The 21509-nt window shown below is 42.2% G+C and overlaps 1 protein-coding gene across 1 annotated transcript; it reads right to left on the minus strand.

Moving 5' to 3' along the window:
* Positions 1-15744: 15744 nt before the first annotated feature.
* Positions 15745-17983, minus strand: LOC130070346 (GTPase IMAP family member 8-like). Its single transcript, XM_056234722.1, has 3 exons — positions 17373-17983; positions 16421-17273; positions 15745-16384 (listed from the first exon to the last, which is right to left on the minus strand). The coding sequence occupies exons 1-3, from the start codon at positions 17941-17943 to the stop codon at positions 15745-15747; spliced, it is 2064 nt and encodes a 687-aa protein (XP_056090697.1). The 5' UTR covers positions 17944-17983.
* Between the last annotated feature and the right edge of the window lie 3526 nt (positions 17984-21509).

Genomic DNA, 21509 nt, shown 5'->3' on the forward strand with positions numbered 1-21509 from the left:
CCTCACAGAGCAGCGCGCTCAGTCGGTGCTGAACTGCTTGAACACGTTCAAAGGCAGGACAGCGGTCCCACTGAAATTTTTTCAGAGGCTCCTGGGGCATATGGCAGCGGCAGCAGAGGTAACTCCGCTCGGCTTGCTTCATATGAGACCGCTTCAGCACTGGCTTCACGGCCGAGTCCCGAGATGGGCGTGGCATCACGGCACTCACCGGGTGGCAATCACACTGGCCTGCCGCCAGACCTTCAGCCCGTGGTCAGACCTCTCGTTCCTTCGGGCAGGAGTCCCCTTGGAACAGGTCTCCAGGCATGCTGTGGTATTCACAGATGCCTCTGCCACCGGCTGGGGTGCCACGTACAACGGGCATGCAGTGTCAGGGGTGTGGACGGCTCCCCAACTGCATTGGCACATCAATTGCCTCGAGTTGCTAGCAGTACATCTCGCTCTGAGCCGCTTGAAAAGGTCGCTACAGGGCAGGGACGTACTGGTCCGTACGGACAACACAGCGACCGTTGCGTACATCAACCGACAAGGTGGTCTACGCTCCCGTCGCATGTCGCAACTCGCCCGCCATCTCCTCCTCTGGAGTCAGAAGCGTCTGAGGTCGCTTCGAGCCATGTATGTCCCTGGCGTGCTCAACCGTGTGGCCGACGAGCTATCACGAGCTGTGCTTCCGGGAGAATGGCGACTCCACCCCCAGGTGGTTCAGCTGATCTGGAGAGAGTTCGGAGAGGCTCAGGTAGACCTGTTTGCCTCTTCAGAGACCTCCCACTGCCAGCTGTTTTACTCCCTGACCGAGGGAACACTCGGCACGGACGCACTGGCACACAGCTGGCCCCGGGGCCTACGCAAATATGCGTTTCCCCCAGTGAGCCTACTTGCACAGACACTGTGCAAAGTCAGGGAGGACGAGGAGCAGGTCCTTCTGGTGGCTCCCTATTGGCCCACCCGGACTTGGTTCCCAGAACTCATGCTCCTTGGGACAGTCCCTCCCTGGCCCATTCCTCTGAGGAAGGATCTTCTGACTCAGAGACGGGGCACCCTATGGCACCCGCGTCCAGACCTCTGGAAACTCCATGTCTGGTCCCTGGACGGGACGCGGAGGTTATAGGTGACTTACCCCCTGAGGTACTTAACACCATCACTTCAGCACGGGCGCCATCCACGAGACGTGTTTACGCCCTGAAGTGGAACCTGTTCGTCGAGTGGTGTTCTTCTCGCCGAGAAGACCCCCGGAGATGTTCGATAGGGTCTGTGCTTTCCTTCTTGCAGCAAGGGTTGGAGCGAAGGCTGTCTCCCTCCACCCTCAAAGTACATGCTGCCGCTATTTCAGCTTATCACGACCACTTAGATGGCAAAACAGTGGGGAAGCACGACCTGGTCGTCAGGTTTCTTAGGGGGGCGAGACGATTAAATCCTCCTCGACCCCCCTCCATACCCTCTTGGGATCTTTCCCTGGTGCTTCGAGCACTTCAGGATGTTCCCTTTGAGCCTCTGCAGTCAGTAGACTTAAAGCTTCTTTCCATGAAGACTTTGCTACTGGTTGCACTGGCCTCTGTCAAGAGGGTAGGAGACCTGCACGCATTTTCGGTCGACGAATCGTGCCTAGAGTTCGGGCCGGGTGACAACCATGTGGTACTAAGACCCCGGCCTGGCTATGTGCCCAAGGTTCCTACCACTCCCTTCAAAGACCAGGTAGTGAACCTGCAAGCGCTGCCTTTGGAGGAGGCAGACCCAGCCCTGGCTTTGCTCTGTCCCGTTCGCGCTCTGCGTATGTACGTGGACAGAACTCAAAGCATCAGGACCTCAGACCAGCTCTTTGTCTGTTACGGAGGCCAGCAGAGGGGAAAGGCTGTCTCCAAGCAGAGGATGGCCCACTGGATAGTGGATGCCATCGCCTTGGCTTACCAAGCTCAAGGCGTGCCCTGCCCGCTCAGGTTGCATGCACACTCCACGAGAGGCGTCGCATCCTCCTGGGCGCTGGCACGTGGCTCCTCGCTAACAGATATCTGTAGAGCTGCGGGCTGGGCGACACCTAACACGTTCGCTAGATATTATAGCCTACGTGTAGAGCCGGTCTCCTCCCGTGTTCTCACCCTAAACGGGTAGAACCACCGAGAGGCCCGGCTCTGTCGGCTTGCTGCACCCTACTGTGCACCCTTATTGCTCTGAAGAACCGTGAAAAACCTGTTGAGTCCTCCAAAAACCCCTCGGCCCGGACATGGCGGAGCGTCCGGTGCCAGGCCTTTATCCGCTGAATCCTTGAGAACCGGATCTGGGCTGGGTTCCATATGTGTGACCCTACGGGGATCCCATATGTGTATATTTTCCACGGATGCTCCTAACGGAAGCCCGTGTCTTTCCCTTGGGCTAAGTCACCCACTATCTCATATGTAGTACAGCCTTCGGGCTAGTCCATATGAATTCCCCACATAACTCCTTGAAGTAAGTGGCTTCCGCAGCGTCCTCCTTCCTAACTGAAGGGCACGCTTTCCCAGTGTTATCCAATAATCTCACTGTATGGGTTATTACGGAACAACAGTGACAGATACACTCTGTGTGTAGCCTCCTCCTATCGTCCTTCTAGGCAAGAAGGTGTAGAGGCTTGCATGGGGCGCTGGATGGGGTGCAGCAGCTGTGGCGCTTTGGTAGGGATTCCTATTGGTCAGTCTGACCTACGTTGTAGTGACTGACCGATAGGGAACGTCTCGGTTACATATGGTAACCCTCGTTCCCTGAGGGAGGGAACGGAGACGTAGGTCCCGTCGCCACATCTGCTGCCGCCCGCTGGGGCGGCCAGCTTTTTCAGGTTTGGCTCCTTAGCAAAAAACTAGCGTGCAATCATAACAGCTGCTGTTAAATACCCGCGCTGACGAGGACGCGCAGCTGATGCAAATGATTGCATGCCAATGTGCATTGGCTTGTTTTAGTTTCACTCGAAGTAGATTGGCCTCTCTAGCGAGATTCCTATTGGTCAGTCTGACCTACGTCTCCGTTCCCTCCCTCAGGGAACGAGGGTTACCATATGTAACCGAGACGTTATTTTGTTAAATTCACTGACAGCGCGTTCTCTTTTGTCTTGTCGCGCATGAGTGGTTTAAAACATTTGCGTGAATAAGAGCATGGTCATAACCCTAGCAAAAGGATGACAGAAAGAACAGATGCTGCGTTTGCATTAAATATTTTAACACGTTAAAGCTGGACAAAAATGAATCGCGAAAATATTTTTTTCCTCACGGCCGCACGCCGGAGATCCGGCACGGTGTCGTGCCGAAAAGTGATTGCCTTATTTATTGCAATAAGTAGAGGCTTTAATCGTTTTGTTGTAAGTAGAATAGGCTACTGCATTTTATGGGTTAGTTTCGAAATTTAAAGGTATTTTAACAGGTAAAAGGGTTGGATTGGTTGGTACACAGCAGGTAAAACCATGCAGAGGATAATTGCAAAAGAGATCATGTCTGTATTTATAGCTCAGCAGTAAGTCATGTTATTATAGGTTACAGTCCGTTTTCCAAATACAAACACGTATTCCATCCGCAACAACAGGCTTCTTTTATTTCCTATAATCATGTAAATGTCATCCCTGATTAAGCTATAAACTGCAAACACTTATTTGGCCACAATTGTTATTATTATGTTAAAAGAAACATTAAAGTATCACACAGATACATTTGCTATTACCACGGACATAAACTGATAGTTATTTGCACGTTATGTCTGTTTGATCTAGCTGTGTATGACATGACACAACCGACTTTGTTGCTGTGCAGATATTGAGATCCCTCGGCGGCTTTCAGATTGTCCAATTGCTTTTCCATCCAGTAGTAGCAAATCTCGCTGTACGTTATGCTGGGCCACGTCGTCATGTTAGTGTTCTGCACTGAATTCGGGTGGGGGATAGTAACGCCATCTCCAGTCAAAACTGGAACCGTCGCTGTGTTTACACCGGCAGACGCTGTGCAAACCAATTCCGGCAGAAATGAATTGCATTTGAGTAGAGTAATGGCAGCGCCCATGATTTGGCGCGTAAACTTGTGTATACAACCATGTGCATCTAATCACTGCCATATAGTGTCAAAAATACTAATATAAATATATCCAAACAAAATAAACTATCATGCCAACAATAAACATAAATGGCTCCTACAATTACTATTTTATTTGCTGTATACTATTTGTTTATTTTATTGACTAAACTATTATGTTATATTTACTATTTGCACTGCACTGTACCATAATATATATTATCATAAAGGATCCATCAGTTATCTTTGTTATTGCTAAAATCTGGTCAATCACAGAAAATGCTTTTTCCACAATAAGAAAACTTAAATTATATCTCAGTATGGGGGTCTTCACCATTCTTATCCAAGAATAAAAAGCCAAATACATGACAAGCCTGAGCTTTGACCATTCTTTATTAAAAAAAAAATATTTTACAAGTCTAACTATCGAGATTTTAAATAACTAAAGATGGAACTTTTTGTACACCACATACAAACCACTGAAATCGGTTGATAAATGTAAACACAGTTTTTGTTTTTAATCCAGAAAAAACGCAGCTCACCGTTTACTTGCATTAGATTACAGTGCAGTCTTGCCCTCCGCAAAATGGCGGACCCGTTGACGTATCACAGCAACGTTCCAAAGTGGCCAATAGGGCGTCTATGTATTTAATAGGGACTTTAAGCAACAGCTGCTGATAGAACGGCAACGTGAGCCGGAAGTAAACGGTAAACTGCCGTAGCTAAAGAGCGGAAAAATCACTAAAGAGGACGGGATAGGGGATAATTTAATCATCAGACAAAATACAAAAAATAAAGTGATTTTAAAAAGTAAGAGAAGGGTTGATTTTGGCATTTAATGATATACAGAAACGATTATAATGCCACATAACCTAAACCATAACATTAACTTTCTTAATCTGTCACGTAATGACTACGGCAAATCAGCTGTTCTCTCGTAGTAGACGGTTACAGTAGAACGTCGTGAAGTAGCAGTTAATGTCGCGCATGCGCAATAGAACGACAGAATGTTGCTTAAAGGGGGGGTGAAATGCTGTTTCATGCATAGTGAGTTTTTTACACTGTTAAAGAGTTGGATTCCCATGCTAAACATGGACAAAGTTTCAAAAATGAAGTTGTAAGTTTGATGGAGTAATTCTGTTCCAAAAATACTCCTTCCGGGTTGTCACAAGTTTCGGAAAGTTTTTTCCGAATACGGGCGTGTGTGACGTCAGAGTGGCCGGAATTTCCTTATACGGCTCTTAAGGGCACTTCTCCCGGAAGGGCGCGCGCGCATCTGTAGCCTAGTGCGTGCGAGAGTACGCCTATGCCCATCAGAGCGCTGGGCTCGGTCGGCTGCGCTGCAATAAAAAAAATGGCACCAAAAAAGTGTGTTTTTGGTTGCCAGGGCAAGACAACACTGCACAAATTTCCAAAGAACCCAGCGTTAAGGGACCTGTGGATGGATTTTGTTTTTCCAGAGCAGCAACGGAGTTGTGCAAGTGTTTTTGTTTGTTCCCTTTATTTCGACGGTAATAGTTTTATAAACAAGGCCCAGTTCAACGCCGGATTTGCAGATCGCCTAATACTTAAAGATGGAGCAGTCCCAACGATAAAGGTTCACGGTTGTGCGTTGGAACCGCAGGCGGTGAGTAAAACTGCTTCAAATGTCTGTGAGTTGTTAACTATCGGCGTGTAAGCACAGCAAGTAAACAACATGATCACATACAGTTAATGTATATCTATGGAGCATGCGATGTATGGTGTGTGTGTGTTTAAATACATTTGTTTAGCTGGCCACTGTAGGTGTCAGTTTGTTTATTGTAAAAATAAATCATGTCCTCATAAACCACGAGTCTGTCTGTTTACAACACACAAATGTTATAAAACTCGCGCATGACATGGTGTTCTAAAAACACTGCGCTCAAGTTCAAATCATTTCTATTTTTTAAAAAAACGCTCGAGACCTTATGGTTTTCACCCATTTCACTGCCCATCTCACGTTTTTGTGAGCAAAAACGCGTTCTGTATGAACGAGCCCTTAGTATTGTTTAGATCCTTGTTCTGCATGGGATTACTATCTGATTGTTAGCAATGGTTTATTTTCGGATGTCACTCACAGAGCTTCCAGACGCTCTCAATGCAAAAGCTTCGCGCGCTCGTGTCGTGATTATTTAGCTCCGCCCACACGGCAAGCCTCCACCCGCTCGGGTTTTTCCGGAAAGACTCGGTACAGCCTATCTTTCTTTTATAATTATAATAAAACTAAAGACTTTTTGGAGATATGAAGGATGCAATACTACTCTATAGGTACTCAAGATTAACATGAGATTGAGTGAAACTGAGTGTTTCACCCCCCCTTTAAAGTCCCGTTGTATATGAGGCGCAGCCACACACAGTGAAGTTTCCTGCCGCCAGCGTGTCCGTATCTCGGCCAGATTGCGTTCGTTACTAGGCAATATAGATACAATATAGACACACGGAAGTTGACGGAACATTCTCGGCCACCGCGACATCACGCGAACACACACACGCACGCACGCACGCAAGCACACATGCACACACACACATTCTCGGCCACCGTAGCCTACGTTCGTTACTAGGTAACCAACAATATCGCGCGAACACACGTCGTGATCATATCGTGATGGAGAAGGTAAGTTGGAAGAAAGCTCGTCTAACATTTTTAGGCTAGAACATTTATTATATAGCCCATCGTATACATTATTATTGATGCAGTCAAAAACTCTACAACTACTTTGCAACCAGGCCAGAAGCTTTGGCTAAGGGAAATGTTAGTGGCTATGGGAAGGAAGATGTATTTCTAAATTTTATTTTAAAGGCACACTATGCAAGAATTGTACCTTAATATAACAGCTGTAAAGTCATTTCGGTGGTAAAGAAACTCATAGTAGGGCGAATCATTCTGGTAGTAAAGCGTGGGGGGTCGCCACTGGAAAAACCAGCAATGCAAGTTAGAGAGGAGCGCCCCGACAAATCTCGCGAGAATCACGACATGCTTTACGGCAACGACGTCACACACATCAACAACTTATGAAGCATGAAGACACTTGCGCGCATTTCAGACGTGACTCGACCTCTATGGACTCGACGATGGAAAAAGCAAAGAAAACGCGGTCGGTAGAGACTTGGCAAAGGAAAAGAGAATCTGACCGCGTGAGGAACCGGAAAAGAGTCCCTGATTCGCCCTCGCTATGTGTGTGCGTGTTGTGTGAGTGAGCGCGGGCGCGGCTGATGAGCTGATCAGCGCCAGCTGTTTTGAATGAGGATGTCCTATATATTGTTTGTTACCTCGTCCTGTCTTTGTCAGATGGTTGTTGAGGCTACCAGGGTTCTACCCACCGTGTTCTCCTGCATTCCACTCCTGTACCCATGCAGTGGTTTCCTGAGATTTTCCCGGAGGAATTTCTACCTGTTCCTGCATCTGTGTCTGCCCACTGCGTCCCTGCGTCGCCGAGCCTGAGTCTTCTTCTGCCTGCTTCCATTTGGACCCACACGGCTATCTACTATTGTGCTCAATAAATTACTGTTTACTCGCAACTCAATCCTTTGACTATTTCCTTCAGAGTTGTGACAGTCCCACTCGGTCGGTCTTTCACTAGTTGGCGCGAGCTAAAAAGCAGCACTCAACAGCGATGCTGACCTGGCGATTTTGTTGATGGACTAGTAAATAAATCTCTTATTTCTAAACTTGTTTGCGTTCTATGTTGTATGTTGTTGCGCTTGCTTGTAAAATGTCATTTTTTTTACATTGCTGTTCATTCATCCATTGTTGATAATTAGACCAGTCCAATAATTTCCACATATGTCTAGCTAGCTATTTACGACAGTGCAAGTATTCCACAGCGACTAGGGGTCACTGTTTGACAAAAACACAATTTCTGCATGGTGTGCCTTTAAATTATATATTATACTGTATTAATAGTCTTTCTAGTTACATTAAGGCTACATGTATACTTTCAATTTCTTTTTCCAGATGCTGAAAACATGATGCAAACTGTTGAGACGAAGGTATAATACTCAGATTTTCATTCCATTCCAAACTCCATACTTTTTTTTATTATTATAATTCAATTTACAGCTATTCGTTCTGTGTTTTCTTTCTAAACAGTTAGGCTATGTTTATGTGGTATTTTTCATGTTTTCATCACGCAATCATGTTTTTGATGCGGTGGTGACGCGTTCATGTAAGGGTGGCGGCGGCGCTGCCGATAAAGCAACTAAAAGCTGTCACAAAGAACCGGCAAAAGCAATGATTATGAATATGTCAAATATAGCAAGGAGACATTTTAATTGTTTATTAATAAAGTCAAGATGAAGTTGACGATGCTGACTCGCGATCTTCGCAGTAGGCTATGCGCCAGAGAGAAATGCACATTTCATTTCATAAGCAGAGAGCAGTCTGTTTTCTTTCGTTTTGAATTGTTCTGTTTACAAGTATACATTTCAATATAGATATATTTTTCAGGTCCGTGAATAGGCTACCTTATACGCTGAGTTTCGGTTCATTTATGAGACGCGCTCCTGTTCACGCGCCGGCGCCTCTGTGTCGTAATTGTCTGCTATATTTAGCCTACTTCTTATTTATAAAATCCAGGCAATTGGTTGATGAAACATTGATTAAAATTAAGATACAAAACGAAATTCACTTTAAAGAAAGGCTTGTGTCTGTGTAAGGTCTCTGTGAAAGTTTTAAAGCAGTCTTTTAGTGCCGCTTCAGAGCGGTCGCGTCCGTAACGGAGAACTGACGTCTGTAACATTGTTTTTTCCTCATAAAGGCAAACACGAAAAATAAAATAAAATGAACGTTTTATGTTCTGTGGAGAGCCAACCCTTCTTCATCCGATTTGCGCAGTCTAATTCACAGAATTACAAAAAAAAATCTTGCCTCCTAAAAGTTAAAGATTTTTTTTGTCACGCATGACTGTCTATTTCCCTAAAATTAAATATAAAACGCATGTGTAGACTGATATTTTTCTAATGTCTGGACTCCTTTCAGCGAGGAGCCTATGGATAAACAGACGTTTCAATATTTTGGTATTAATGCATTTATATTTCAAGTTTTGACTGCAAATGTCATGTCCATAACGCTGGAATTCCCAAATTTTAAATAATTTATCCTCAACTAGTTTTGTGGTGTAGGTCTATGTATTTTATAATGTTAGGTTAACCTCAAATAATACTAATAGTGATTTAAAGATGTGGTAGCATTGGATCTGGACGGTATGGATAATGAATTACTTTTAAATAACAGTAACAAGTAATATATAATGTATTACAGTTTGGAAGTAACTTGCACAACACTGCTAATCAGTAATGCTGTTTTCCAGGGCCCGTATCCCTAAAGATTCTGAGAATCCTCTCAGAGAGCTCCTAACTTAAACTAAAAATTCCTTGCCAGGAGTTTTAGCTTAGAAGTGATTCCAGAACATTTTCAGTGAACTCTGAGCAAGGAATGGATGGAAAATCCTATCTTAGTGAGGAGGTGTGGTTGACCCCGTTGCTAGGTATGAGTCATCATTTCAAAAGCCGTGATTGGTTGATCCTACAAGTTTGATGAAAATGAACTTTTGGTGATAATGAGCAAAGGATGTACCCTCAAATCAATCAATAAACATAATTATACACTCTAACATACCTGCCAACTTTTGAGTTTTGCTCGGCGTGAGATTTGTTGACGGGGGGGGGGGGGGGGGGGTTGAGACGAGTGAGATTTGTTGACGGGGGGGGTCTCGCTCGCGCAAGGTCTCTCGCTCGCTCTACGCGGTTTGGAGCACAATCTCTGTCTCGCATGCACGCTCGCTCTAGATAACGGGAGCTTTTTAACGAATTTGCGGTATAACTAGTCGATCACGAGTGGCTCAACAGGTAGATATATAGATAAACTCATCTTCCAGGCATTTGACCGCCCGGATTGACACTTCAGCGTGAGAAATCGGGAGTGTGGCGTGTGAGCGTGTGAAACCAATCAAATGCGGGTGTCTCACGGCCAATGCGTGAGAGTTGGCAGCTATGCTCTAATCTTATGCTGACTGTAATTGTAAATAATATTTCACATTCAAGAAAATATCAGGAAAATGAATAGTAAGCTGTGGGTTATAGCCTAACATTAGAATCTAAAATATGTGAAAACTTAAGCTCATTACACCCTGTTCAAATAATGATTCGTGTCTTATTTGCTCATATTAATATCCTAGCTGGCATATTTTGTATTTTCACTCCCATATGGACCCCATTGAAAACAAGATGGCCTATCTCAAGGGGCTGTCCTTAATGAAGTATAAATTGCAACGTTACAACTCAGTGTGGTCTTAACGAGGGTAACACGGCTCAGCTTTTATCAATGTCTGTGATTGCTGATGGTCTATTTATGAAGGCTTGTTAACAAATATCCTACATGTAGTATATAGCGTTGCACACTTATACTAATGTTAATTAAATAGTGCCCGCTTAGAGGCGGATGTAGGAAATGGTGCGTATGGGTGTTCGGTGGTTGTGGGCTGTTGCCGGTGCAGACATTAAAAGAAGTAAACGATCCTGATGTTGTCGTCCTTCCTCTCACCACGAAGTACGTTAACAAAACGTAAACCAAAGCAGGAATACTACACTACAAACACAGAAAATGGAGAAAAAAAGGAATCGCAAGCCGAACTGGACTGAGGAGCAAGGTTTGTTGCTGGCCCAGTTGGTGAAGTAATTGCATCTCTCAGGAGATCCACCACAAACATGATTCCTGCACGATCCAATCTGTAGCGTCTCAATAATTCCCTGTCATCCAGTGTTTGCAGGACATCTCTCCTGCCTCCTCTGTTGGCCATGTTGTGCAGCTGCTTAGCTTAGGGGAACTCCTAAGCCACTAAAAGTCCTCTTCCCTGCTCTTAGCAGATCTCGCCTTAGGAGCCCTTTTAAGCGCTAGGAATCTTGAGGAATAGCTTTTATATTAACTGGGATTTCCGTGTCACTTTTAGGGGAAATTCTAAGAAAACGTCATGACTCTGAGAATTTTCTTAGAATTTGGCCGCTAGGAGCCACTTTTTGCTCAAAAATTGGCCCAGGTGCACAGAAGCTGAAATATGGAGGCATGCTATAAGGTGGTTTGCCTTTTCGGCGGACAGGAGAGGAGGGCGCCAGGAGAGACTGGCGCGTCAGCAGCAGGAGCAGCAACAGCAACCGCTGCCACAGCAGCTAGTGATTTTGTTTAAGTGCATGTTTTTTTGTGTGTTTTTTTTCACGTTGTGTTAATAGCCTGTGCGTTTTTTTATCCATTAATTCTGTGTTTGTTGTTGACTGTTCTGTGTTAATTGTTGACTTGTTCATGACTTTGTTGTTTCTTTTTTTTATAATTAAATCTATGAATTCGTGGTCATTAATTCTGTGTTTGTTAACTTTGTTCACGTTGTTTTAGTATGCGTTTTAATCATTAAATGATTTATTTCAGCTATAGCCTATAGGCCTATTGCTCCAAATAGCTCAAGCCAAGTCAAGCTTTTTATTTATAGCCAAGGCCTTATAGTGAAAATGTTTTTCTGGACATTCCACAGACTGTGAAAAATGTAGGCCTATAGGTAGCATAGGTTACTATACCCTAACTGACAAAAATGCCGAAAATAAGGCAAAAGGACAATCCAGTGATTTAAGCGGAATCGTAACACATCCGGCACAGCTCCGGTAGGCGGAATCGTTTCACGCACCCGTTACGCATCTGTAACGGGATGATCAGGCGGTGCTGGATCGGCGCTGGCACATATCCGCAACAACCTCTAAAAACAGACCAGAAACGGCTTCGACCCGATGTGCGTTTGGACTCAGGAACGAGTCCCTGAGGCGGTTGCGGGCCAGACCCGACTCTATCGTTTTGCGGTTGCGGCCCTGTTCCGTTACAGCGTCCAGTGGCTATCTGGGGGGTGTTGTTTCACTGGATGAGGCTGTGAGAATACCGGTTGTTGTACAATTGTCTCTTTAGGCCTTGCGCCTGATTCCAAACACTCATGCTTTGATCTTTTTTCTCTTAGAAGCTTTGGAGGAACAAATGATTTAGCACTGGCATTAAGACTTTATGTTTTCTTTTGTTCATTCTCTAAATTGGAATGTTTCCTTCCTGAACGGTCAGATTTACTGCTTGACACACTCTGAGATTTCAAAACATTCAGTTTGGCCATTTGAATTGCAATTTCTCCATGCAAATTAAGTTGTTCTTTCTTTTTCCGTAACTGTTCTTGATCCTCCAGCTCATGCTTATCCTTCAAGAATTTTTGTTGTGCCCTTAATGCTGCCAACTCAGCCTCTGCTTTGAGACGTACAGAAGAAGTAGATGATGCCACAGATCTTTTTTCTGTTGTTGAGCTTTGAATTTTGGATAATATACTCCCCACATTTGATACACTGTCAGTTGGTTTGATGTCATCTTGTACAAATGATGCACTTGCACTTGAGGATTGGGAAACTCTTCCTGCATTGCACCAGCACAAGACTGAACAGACATAACATTCTCCAATGATCCTTCTGGTTCACTCAACCAATGTTGAACCGCTTCTTTAAATGTGTTGCTGTATTTCATAATACTCCAAAACCATTCATTTTGTTTCATCTTTAGGAAGTAAATGAATCACCATGTCATGCATCTTGCTGGCATTTTCACAAAGCTGAACAAGAGTTTTAAACTGAATTTGCATCTGGGAGGTATTTTCCTTTCTCTTCATCAGATTTTTCATCTCTGGTCTCTGGCTCTTAATTTTGTTTACATTTGATTTCCGTTTCATTTGCAAACTTTCAATTTTGTTCGCCAAAGCCTTTGCAGTAAGTTTAGTTTCTCTTTTACCGCAATCCTTTTCAAAGCCAGTGACGTCATCAACACTCACTTCACTCATGTTTGAGTTTTCTCACAAGTCAACAATGTTCGTATAATCATTCAAATCCTCCAACATCACAGCATCAGCGACACGTAAACAAATGCCGTCAACATCGTGACATTATTTTTCAACACAAACTGATCACCAACGATCAGCTTTAAACACCAGGGGCCCGTTCTTCCTACGTCGCTAACTCACTTAGCTGGATTTGATTGTTGGCGATTTGGCATGATCTTGGATTGTTTGGTTCTTCGACGCTCATCCTGGACTTGCTGTCATAGCAACAGGTGCGCCAGCTTGAACCTGCTCGCGAGCAGCTTATTTCATGTTAACAGGATTAGATCGCGGCTTCATAAGCGGAGCTGATACGGGAAGTCTTTTAGCGCAGCGCGATAGTGTAGGCCTACTTATATCATTTTTTTCATGACTCGTGAGGATGTCGTTTACATCAATAATTTGTTGGAAACGTATAAATGTTCGACTCGTCTGAGGGTTGAAAAGTCTGAGGGTTGCACCTGACAGGGCCTGTGACATTGCATGGGCCATATTACACAACATTGCACCATCAGAAAAAATATAAAACATTTCATTAATAAAAGACAAGACAAATATGCTTAGTTCTTTGAGTTTTATTTTAATTGTTCTTTGTAAAGAAAAGCCAGTGATCAAGTCATCTTTTGCCTGCAAATAATATATATTGTACTCTGTGTGAAATAATATATTAGCACTTACTCTGAAGTTCCTATGAAGCAACTCTATCTCTAGTGCCAGTTTTTTTTTTCTTTAAGTTGTCAAGTATTTTCAAAATATTCTAGGGGTAAACCTGTCAACACATGGCCAATGCATCAAAAATTAAAAGGAAAAGTACAACACTGCCCACCTCTGCATCACTGCTTTGTGGAGACTCTTCTGTAGATGTGGACTCCTGCAACTCATATTGCATTCAGAATAATAGGTACTCAAGGGGGGGGGGGGGGGGGGTGTACATGAGTACACATGTACTCATGTACACATTACAACCCAGCCAGCACAGCCATGTGGGGCCCATATGGGTTTGACGTGGGCTATCTAACTGGGATCTAAGCTGTTTTCAATTGTGTGGCGATGTGTACAGCCCCAAGCAGCGCACAAAACAGTTTCTCAATTCCCGGTATGAGAGGTATGGGAAAGTTGCCATCCCAAATATGGCGGCGCCGTTGACGTACGCTCCAGCGGCCAATAGGGCGTCTATGTATTTATTATGTCTATGCTTGTGATGACATGTACCAAGTTTGGTCTGAATACGATAAAGCGTTGCGGAGATACAGCCTTACGTCTGTTTTCACAAGCGCTACGCCAAATTAGTTTGGGCGGTTTTCGAGAACAGTTTGACAAATCAACTTGAATTCCATTACTTTTTTGTCAGCACTGCCTGGAGATGATCTGGTGCATTTTGGTGCAAATCGGACAAACCGTCTAAGAGGAGTTCGAAAAAGTAGGTTTTTCGGAGAATTCAAAATGATCGAAATCGGCTTGAGCTCAGGAATCAGAGGAAAAAAGAATTTTGTTTCTAGCCCTTATGGTTCTAAAGTTATTAGCATAAACATGAGTGAATCTTTGGACAGTTGGTGGCACTAGTGGGATTGATTTAGAGACTCCAAAATTGCTATGACGAGAGTTCAGACTGTCCTCTATCTGTGTGCCAAATTTCATAACTTTCCCGGAAACGGTTCTATGGGCTGCCATAGACGCCCAGTCGGAAGAATGAAGAATAATATTAAGAACCAGAACAGATACAATAGGTGCCTCCGCACCTTTGGTGCTTGGCCCCTAATAAGAACGGGAACAGTTTCAATAGGTGCCCGCACCTTCGGTGCTTGGCCCCTAATAATAAGAACCGGAAGAGATACAATAAGTGCCTCCGCACCTTCGGTGATTGGCCCCTAAAAAGGAGAGCTGTAAATTAACGGTACATTGCTGCCAACACAGCTGCCAGTAGATTACTGTAATTTTACAGGACAATTTTTTACAGTGGTCTGACTTACTGTGCGTTGTGTAGGGCTGTTTATGTCTCTGTCCGTGATGTCGACATGCCTATCCTGATTCAGCTTGGTTTCCCCATATGCAGGTAACTGATATTGAATTTGATGTTGACTTTTGTTATATGAAAAATGTATTATGTTACTATAACAGCTATATTCCGGTGTTGAAGACACTGTACTGTTTCATATACTGTGTTTTCTACAGCAGAAATGCTTTAGAAATGCTGTGAAATAGACAAAGTATTGTAAAACATATATCACTGTACTTTTGTTAAAAATAACCATTCCACTATATGATCACAGTTGAACAAGTTTAATAAAAAGAGCAGAACTCCTGATAACTGCTGTGGGCTGTTTATGTCTCTGTCCGTGATGTCGACATGCCTATCCAACGATTTACAGATTATATATGTTTTTCATTCTACAATCTTTTCTTTTTTTTCCTTTTTTTTACAGACATTCTCTGGAAACTCTGCTGTAAAAATTACCTTTTTTTACAGTGAGAGACAGGAGATAGCACCACATTCGGCATTTATATTGTAAAACATTGAAGAATGACAGGCAACTACATTTCTTGTTAAGTTTATTTCACTTTGATTGCTGCAGTTAAACTGGGAATCATTTCTGATCATAGTAACTTAGATGAATCAATATTAGTTATTCATATCACACTAATTAGATCAAAGATTCTTTTCAGGAACTACAAGAAACTGCAAAAATTAAAGACAGATTGGCTCAGTTTGGATTGGTCACACTGAAGTCACATTTGGTTGCATACTTTACAAATCATTCTAGATTTTGTATACATATGATTATTTTTTTAACATTATTCTATACATTGCTATTTAAATGTTACAATCTTTGCTCTGAATCTATCCACTGACTCCTTATCACTCTCTCAATCTCATCTTGTCTTTGTTTATCTTGTTGTTTTCTCTCATCGTCCTCTCTCTGTCTCGTTACCATAAATCTTTCTTGTTCAGACTTCAGTTTAGCTTTCATCTCTGCTCTCTTTTCCACCTCTGTCACCTTTATCACTCTCTCAATCTCCTCTTGACTCCTCTTTTCTTCATCTTGTCTTTGTTTCTCCTCTTTTTGCTTTCTCTCTTCTTTACGTTTTTGGACAAAGCAACCTGTGCCACCTACTAAAGCACCTACTAAAGCACCTACTAAAGCACCAACTCCAGCACCAACTCCAGCACCAACTCCAGCACCAACACCAGCACCAACTCCAGCACCAACCAGTCCCCCCATAAGTGCAGCACTTAAAATATGGCGCCAGTACTTGGATAGAAATTTAACAAATCCAGTCTCTTTTTTATCATCTTTTTTATTTTCTGAGCTTGCTCCATCTTCTTCCTCTGTTTTTTTATTCTCCTTTTTTTTCAGTTTAGCTTCCATCTCTGCTCTGATTTTTTCCCCTGACTCCTTTATCACTCTCTCAATCTCATCTTGTCTTTGTTTATCTTGTTGTTTTCTCTCATCGTCCTCTCTCTGTCTCGTAACCATAAATCTTTCTTGTTCAGACTTCAGTTTAGTTTCCATCTCTGCTCTGATTTCCGCCTCTGTCACCTTAATCACTCTCTCAATCTCCTCTTGTCTCCTCTTTTCTTCATCTTGTCTTTGTTTCTCCTCTTGTTGCTTTCTTTCCTCTTCCTCTCTTTCTCTCTGCTCTTCTTCCTTTCGTTTGAGTTTTTGAGCATCTTCATACATCTCATTACTGTAATGTCCTCCTCCATTCTGCTCTATCATTGTGTCAATCTTCTGCAGTAGATCATTCACCTGATCTCTGTTATTCACATCTCCATTGTTGAAGACATGAAATCTGCCTCCACACTGCTGAACTAGATCTCTTAATCTACAGTTCTCCTCAATGAGTTTCTCTACACACTTTCCTTTCAGCAGATCTCCATGAGTGAAGAGAATGATGGAGTATTTTAACACTTCTTCACCAAACATCATCTCAATCATCTGAGGAATCTGCTGCTCATGTTCAGTAAATCTCATATTCACAGGAAACACAATGATAAAAGCGTGCGGTCCAGGACTGGATATATAAACACTTCTCGCTATCTCTGTCATTAACTTTTCAGTTTTCATCTGTGTGTCAAAGAATCCAGGAGTATCAACTACAGACACAGATCTGCCTGAAACAGTGGCGTGAGCAACTGAACATTCACTGGTTACTGCATTCATTCTCATCACAGAGTTAAACTGTCTCTGTCCCAGTATTGTGTTTCCAGATGCACTTTTCCCAAAACCAGTTTTACCCAGAAGAACAATCCGTCTGGATGAGAGACTGGAGACAGGAGTGTCTGGTTCAAAATCCTTTGGTATTTTTCTCTTCAGTGGATTCTGCTTCAGGATCTCTGTACCTTCTTCTATTACATGATAAAGAAAAAAATTAATACCATTTTAAATTCAAAGAATATTGATTAAAATATGTCCATGAATATTTATTATTAGTATAAAAGACTCACCTATTGTGTCTAAATATGGCTTAAGTATTTTTGGAAGCAGCATTTTAACTTGATAAGTATTTTTCTTTGTCTTGTTGTTGAACACGTGGCATCTCTGATCATATTTCTTAACAAGTTGATTCAGTGGTTCAGTCTCATCAAGGAATTCTTCTATTGTCATATTTTCCTCTTCTAATTCGTCTGCTCTGGTGAAGAGAATCCAGGTTTTCTCCAAGCGCTCTTCTCCCAGCAGCTCCTCAATCTTCTCCACAGTTTGTCTCTCTTCTTCAGTGAATCTGTCAGCTTTGATGACCAGTAGAAAGACACAGGGACCTGATTCACATTTCTGGAGAACATTTGCATAAATCTGCTGAATCTCTTTTTCATTCTGCTCAGTGTCAAATAATCCTGGTGTGTCATAAACAGTGACTGGAAACCCATCAACAGTTCCAGATTCAACTGCAACATCTTGAGTGACTGATCTGGAGCTTTTCTTTGATTTGAAAGCTTCTCGTCCCAGTATGGTGTTTCCTGATGCACTTTTCCCAGCTCCTGTTCTTCCCAGTAACAGCAAATTCAAACTTTGTTCCATTTTAAAGTTGTGGCCTAAGGATAGAAAGTGCTGTAAGAAAGAAAAAAGAAAAAAACATAACCAATCTTTCAAAGATTCTCTACACCAGTGGTATTCAAAAGGCAGACCATCCAGACTGCGGGACATAATTATTAGTGGTCGACCGATATGGGTTTTTTGATGGCCGATATCTTAGAGAGCAGAGTGGCCGATTGCCGATATGTGTAAAGCCGATATTTATATTTATATATATTTATACACACACATTTATACACACACACATATATATACATATAATATATACATATATACATATATATATACACTGTTAGACTTTTCAAGTTTTTTTTTACAGTAACTTACTGGCAACACTGTTGCCAGTAAGTTACTGTAATTAAGATTTACAGTACATAACCGTATATCAGTTTTACAGTAACTACATGGTACTGTAATTGTGTAATACAGTGTATTACTGTAAAAATCAAGCTAATCAGTACACTACTGTAATTATTTTTATTTGTACTAAAAATATAAATTAGATTTCATGATTTTGATATAGAATAAATTTTTATCCTACATAAGTACCACTGACATTCAAATCAATTAGACAAAATTTTTACAAAATACCATTTTTTTTAAATTTTATTTAAAACATTTCATAAACATCACAAAATAAACAGTCTGCCAATGCTGGAAAGGATGTGTTACATTTTTACACATTAATGGGTGAGTTTAGGGTTTTGTGTCAATTTTAACAAAGTAAATAGGTCAGAAAGGTTAGCTCAAAGATGTGTAAACATGTTAAATTTACACATTATGTGCTGTCCATCACTGCACACATAGTTAAAAAAAAGTACATAAAATCCTAAACAAAATGTTAGCATATGACAAAATGATTGTGGAGGCATTGGTTGTTTAGCTTATACAATTATTATAATTAAATAGCACCCATTACATTCATAAAACTGCAGAATATTAATACATTAAGTAGTCAAAAAGGAATTTTTTTTACCAACACAGGGTAAAACACAGTTCTTTTCACAATACATGACACATAACATAACCCCACCTTCAAAATTATTATTTCCAAAGATTTGTTGGATTCATGTACACTGGTGGCCAAAATAAGTATTTAAAGGCACACTATGCAAGAATTGTACCTTAATATAACAGCTGTAAAGTCATTTCAGTGGTAAAGAAACTCATAGTAGGGTGAATCATCCTGGTAGTAAAGCGTGGGGGGTCGCCGTTGGAAAAACCAGCAATGCAAGTTAGAGAGGAGCGCCCCCGACAAATCTCGTGAGAATCACGACATGCTTTACGGCAACGACGTCACACACATCAACAACTTATGAAGCATGAAGACACTTGCGCGCATTTCAGACGTGATACTCGACGATGGAAAAAGCAAAGAAAACGCGGTCGGAAGAGACTAGGAAAAGGAAAAGAGAATCTGACCGCGTGAGGAACCGGACAAGAGTCCCACTCGGTCGGGCTTTCACTCGTTGGCGCGAGCTAAAAAGCAGCACTGGATGCAACACAACAGTGATGCTGACCTGGCGATCTTGTTGATGGACTAGTAAGTAAATCTTTTTAAGTTTGTGTGCATTTTATTTTGTGATTTCACCTGAATGAATAGAGTCTCCGCAACGGCGATAGATTGAAGAGCGCGTCCGAATGAAGACTGCACGCGCGCCGCCACAAGAGACACTATGTATCCATGACACTGATAGCAGCGGACACGAGCGCTCAGGTTGAGTTCAAAAACACATTTTAGGGCTAGATCTCTTATTTAAAGGCACACTATGCACGATTTGTACCTTAATATAACAGCTTCAAAGGGGTATCAGGCAGTGAGTGCAGAGACCAGTCTATGGCAGACGCTGTGCGTGAGTGGCATTTACGACAGTAACGTTAAATACAAGTACTCCACAGCGACTCTAGGGGTCGCTGTTTGACAAAAACGGAATTCCTGCATATTGTGCCTTTAAGTATCCTAATGTTTTTGAAAGAAGTCTCTTTGATGCTCAAGAAAGATTTCTTATTATTATCAATGTCTGACTGTCTACTCCTCTATCTTTTCCACAGCATAGGATTAAAAGTCATCATCAAAATAATCTTTAAAAAGCCAACACAATGTTTTTGTCCACCTTTGTGAATAAACAAACTTCTCCAAAGATTGGTTCCTGCACACTTAGAAAAAAAGGTACAGTGAAGGTACAATTTTGTTCCTATGGGTACAAAATATATAACTGTACCTTTATGGCTCGTTTCCACTGAGCGGCACGGTACGGTACAGTACAGTACGGTTCGGGTCGGTAAACCATGATCCAGCTAGCGTTTCCACCGCCAACAGTACCCTTACTTGATAGGCGTGGTGTTTGCCGGAAAGAAGCAATCGACGTCATTTTCGCGCGAAGAATAAAGCGACATAGTAAAGTGACATAGTAAACAACTACGGATGACATACTGCAGATCTTGTTCTTGCTTCTCGGCATGTTTGTCACAAGAAACAATTGTTTCTTGTGACAAACATGCCGAGAAGCAAGAACAAGATCTGCAGTATGTCATCCGTAGTTGTAAAGTTGTAGATCTGGCCCACATCTGGACCTTGTGGAATGCGGATCTGGTCCACATGCAGCGTGGAATGACGGCCCTTGGGTGGCCCACTCCTGTTTGCCAGATCTGGGCCACAAGCAGGCCACAGCAATGCCACATGTCAGCCAAGAGCAAAGAAATAAACCAGAGCTGGACCTTATCTGAGCCACAAAATCTGTGTACATTAAATATGAAGTCATCTCAACCTTAATAAGCCTGTTAACAAGCAGAATCACAGAAGGAAAGAAGAGAACAGAAAAAGAGACGAGCAGAAACACAATAACTACAACTGACTTCAGACACAGTCGGTGAAATCCACTGAAGAGAAGACATTAAATCCCTCAAGATCTCAGCAGAGGAGGAATAAACAACTCCACAAACAGCATTACCAGCTTCACTTATTACTAACCAGATTGACTTTATTTCTGTCAGACGTCTGCAGAAGTTTTTATTGAGAATTAACAGAGGCTTAACTCTGTTTAATTTGAAGTTTCCATAACAGTGATCAGTGTTTCCATTAGTTGGGCTCTGAACTGTTATTACATTTAATGTCTGTTTTGGCTCATGTTTGTCAAACACATTGCAGCAGCAAAGAAAGCTAAAGTGAAATGAAATCAGGTGATGATGGTTACCTGTTGATGGTTTTGTAATCATCATGAAATGAACTCATTCACTGAGACATTTTAATATAACAATCATGTCACATTAATATTTTTTTCAACACAAACCCTGTTATTGCAATATTATAACAAGAAGTTAGAAGACTTTAACAAACATGAAAAAATCAGTTTACGATGACACACACAGACATCAACAATCAGCGTATGAATCTCAAAAATGATGAAAATCAAAAGTACTTTGCTGCAATGCATGCTAGGTACCAGCATAGTACAAAACTCCCAGCATGCATTGCAACATGAATACATTCTAAATATTTGCTTTTATTTTGTGCTGTTGTTTTTGTTGTGAATTAGTATCTTTTCAGTGAT

Source organism: Rhinichthys klamathensis, unplaced genomic scaffold (assembly GCF_029890125.1).
Source record: "Rhinichthys klamathensis goyatoka isolate OS25496 unplaced genomic scaffold, OSU_Roscu_1.1 h1tg000403l_1, whole genome shotgun sequence".
In the NCBI taxonomy this organism is placed as follows: Eukaryota; Metazoa; Chordata; class Actinopteri; order Cypriniformes; family Leuciscidae; genus Rhinichthys; species Rhinichthys klamathensis.

Excerpts from the sequence above, each read along its gene's own strand:
- LOC130070346 (XM_056234722.1), bottom strand. The coding sequence starts at position 17,943 with ATGGAACAAAGTTTGAATTTGCTGTTACTGGGAAGAACAGGAGCTGGG. Across the intron at positions 17,274-17,372 it reads GCCATATTTAGACACAATAG|AAGAAGGTACAGAGATCCTG; the intron begins GTGAGTCTTTTA and ends ATCATGTAATAG. Across the intron at positions 16,385-16,420 it reads GAGATGGAAACTAAACTGAA|AGAGGACGATGAGAGAAAAC; the intron begins GTCTGAACAAGA and ends TACGAGACAGAG.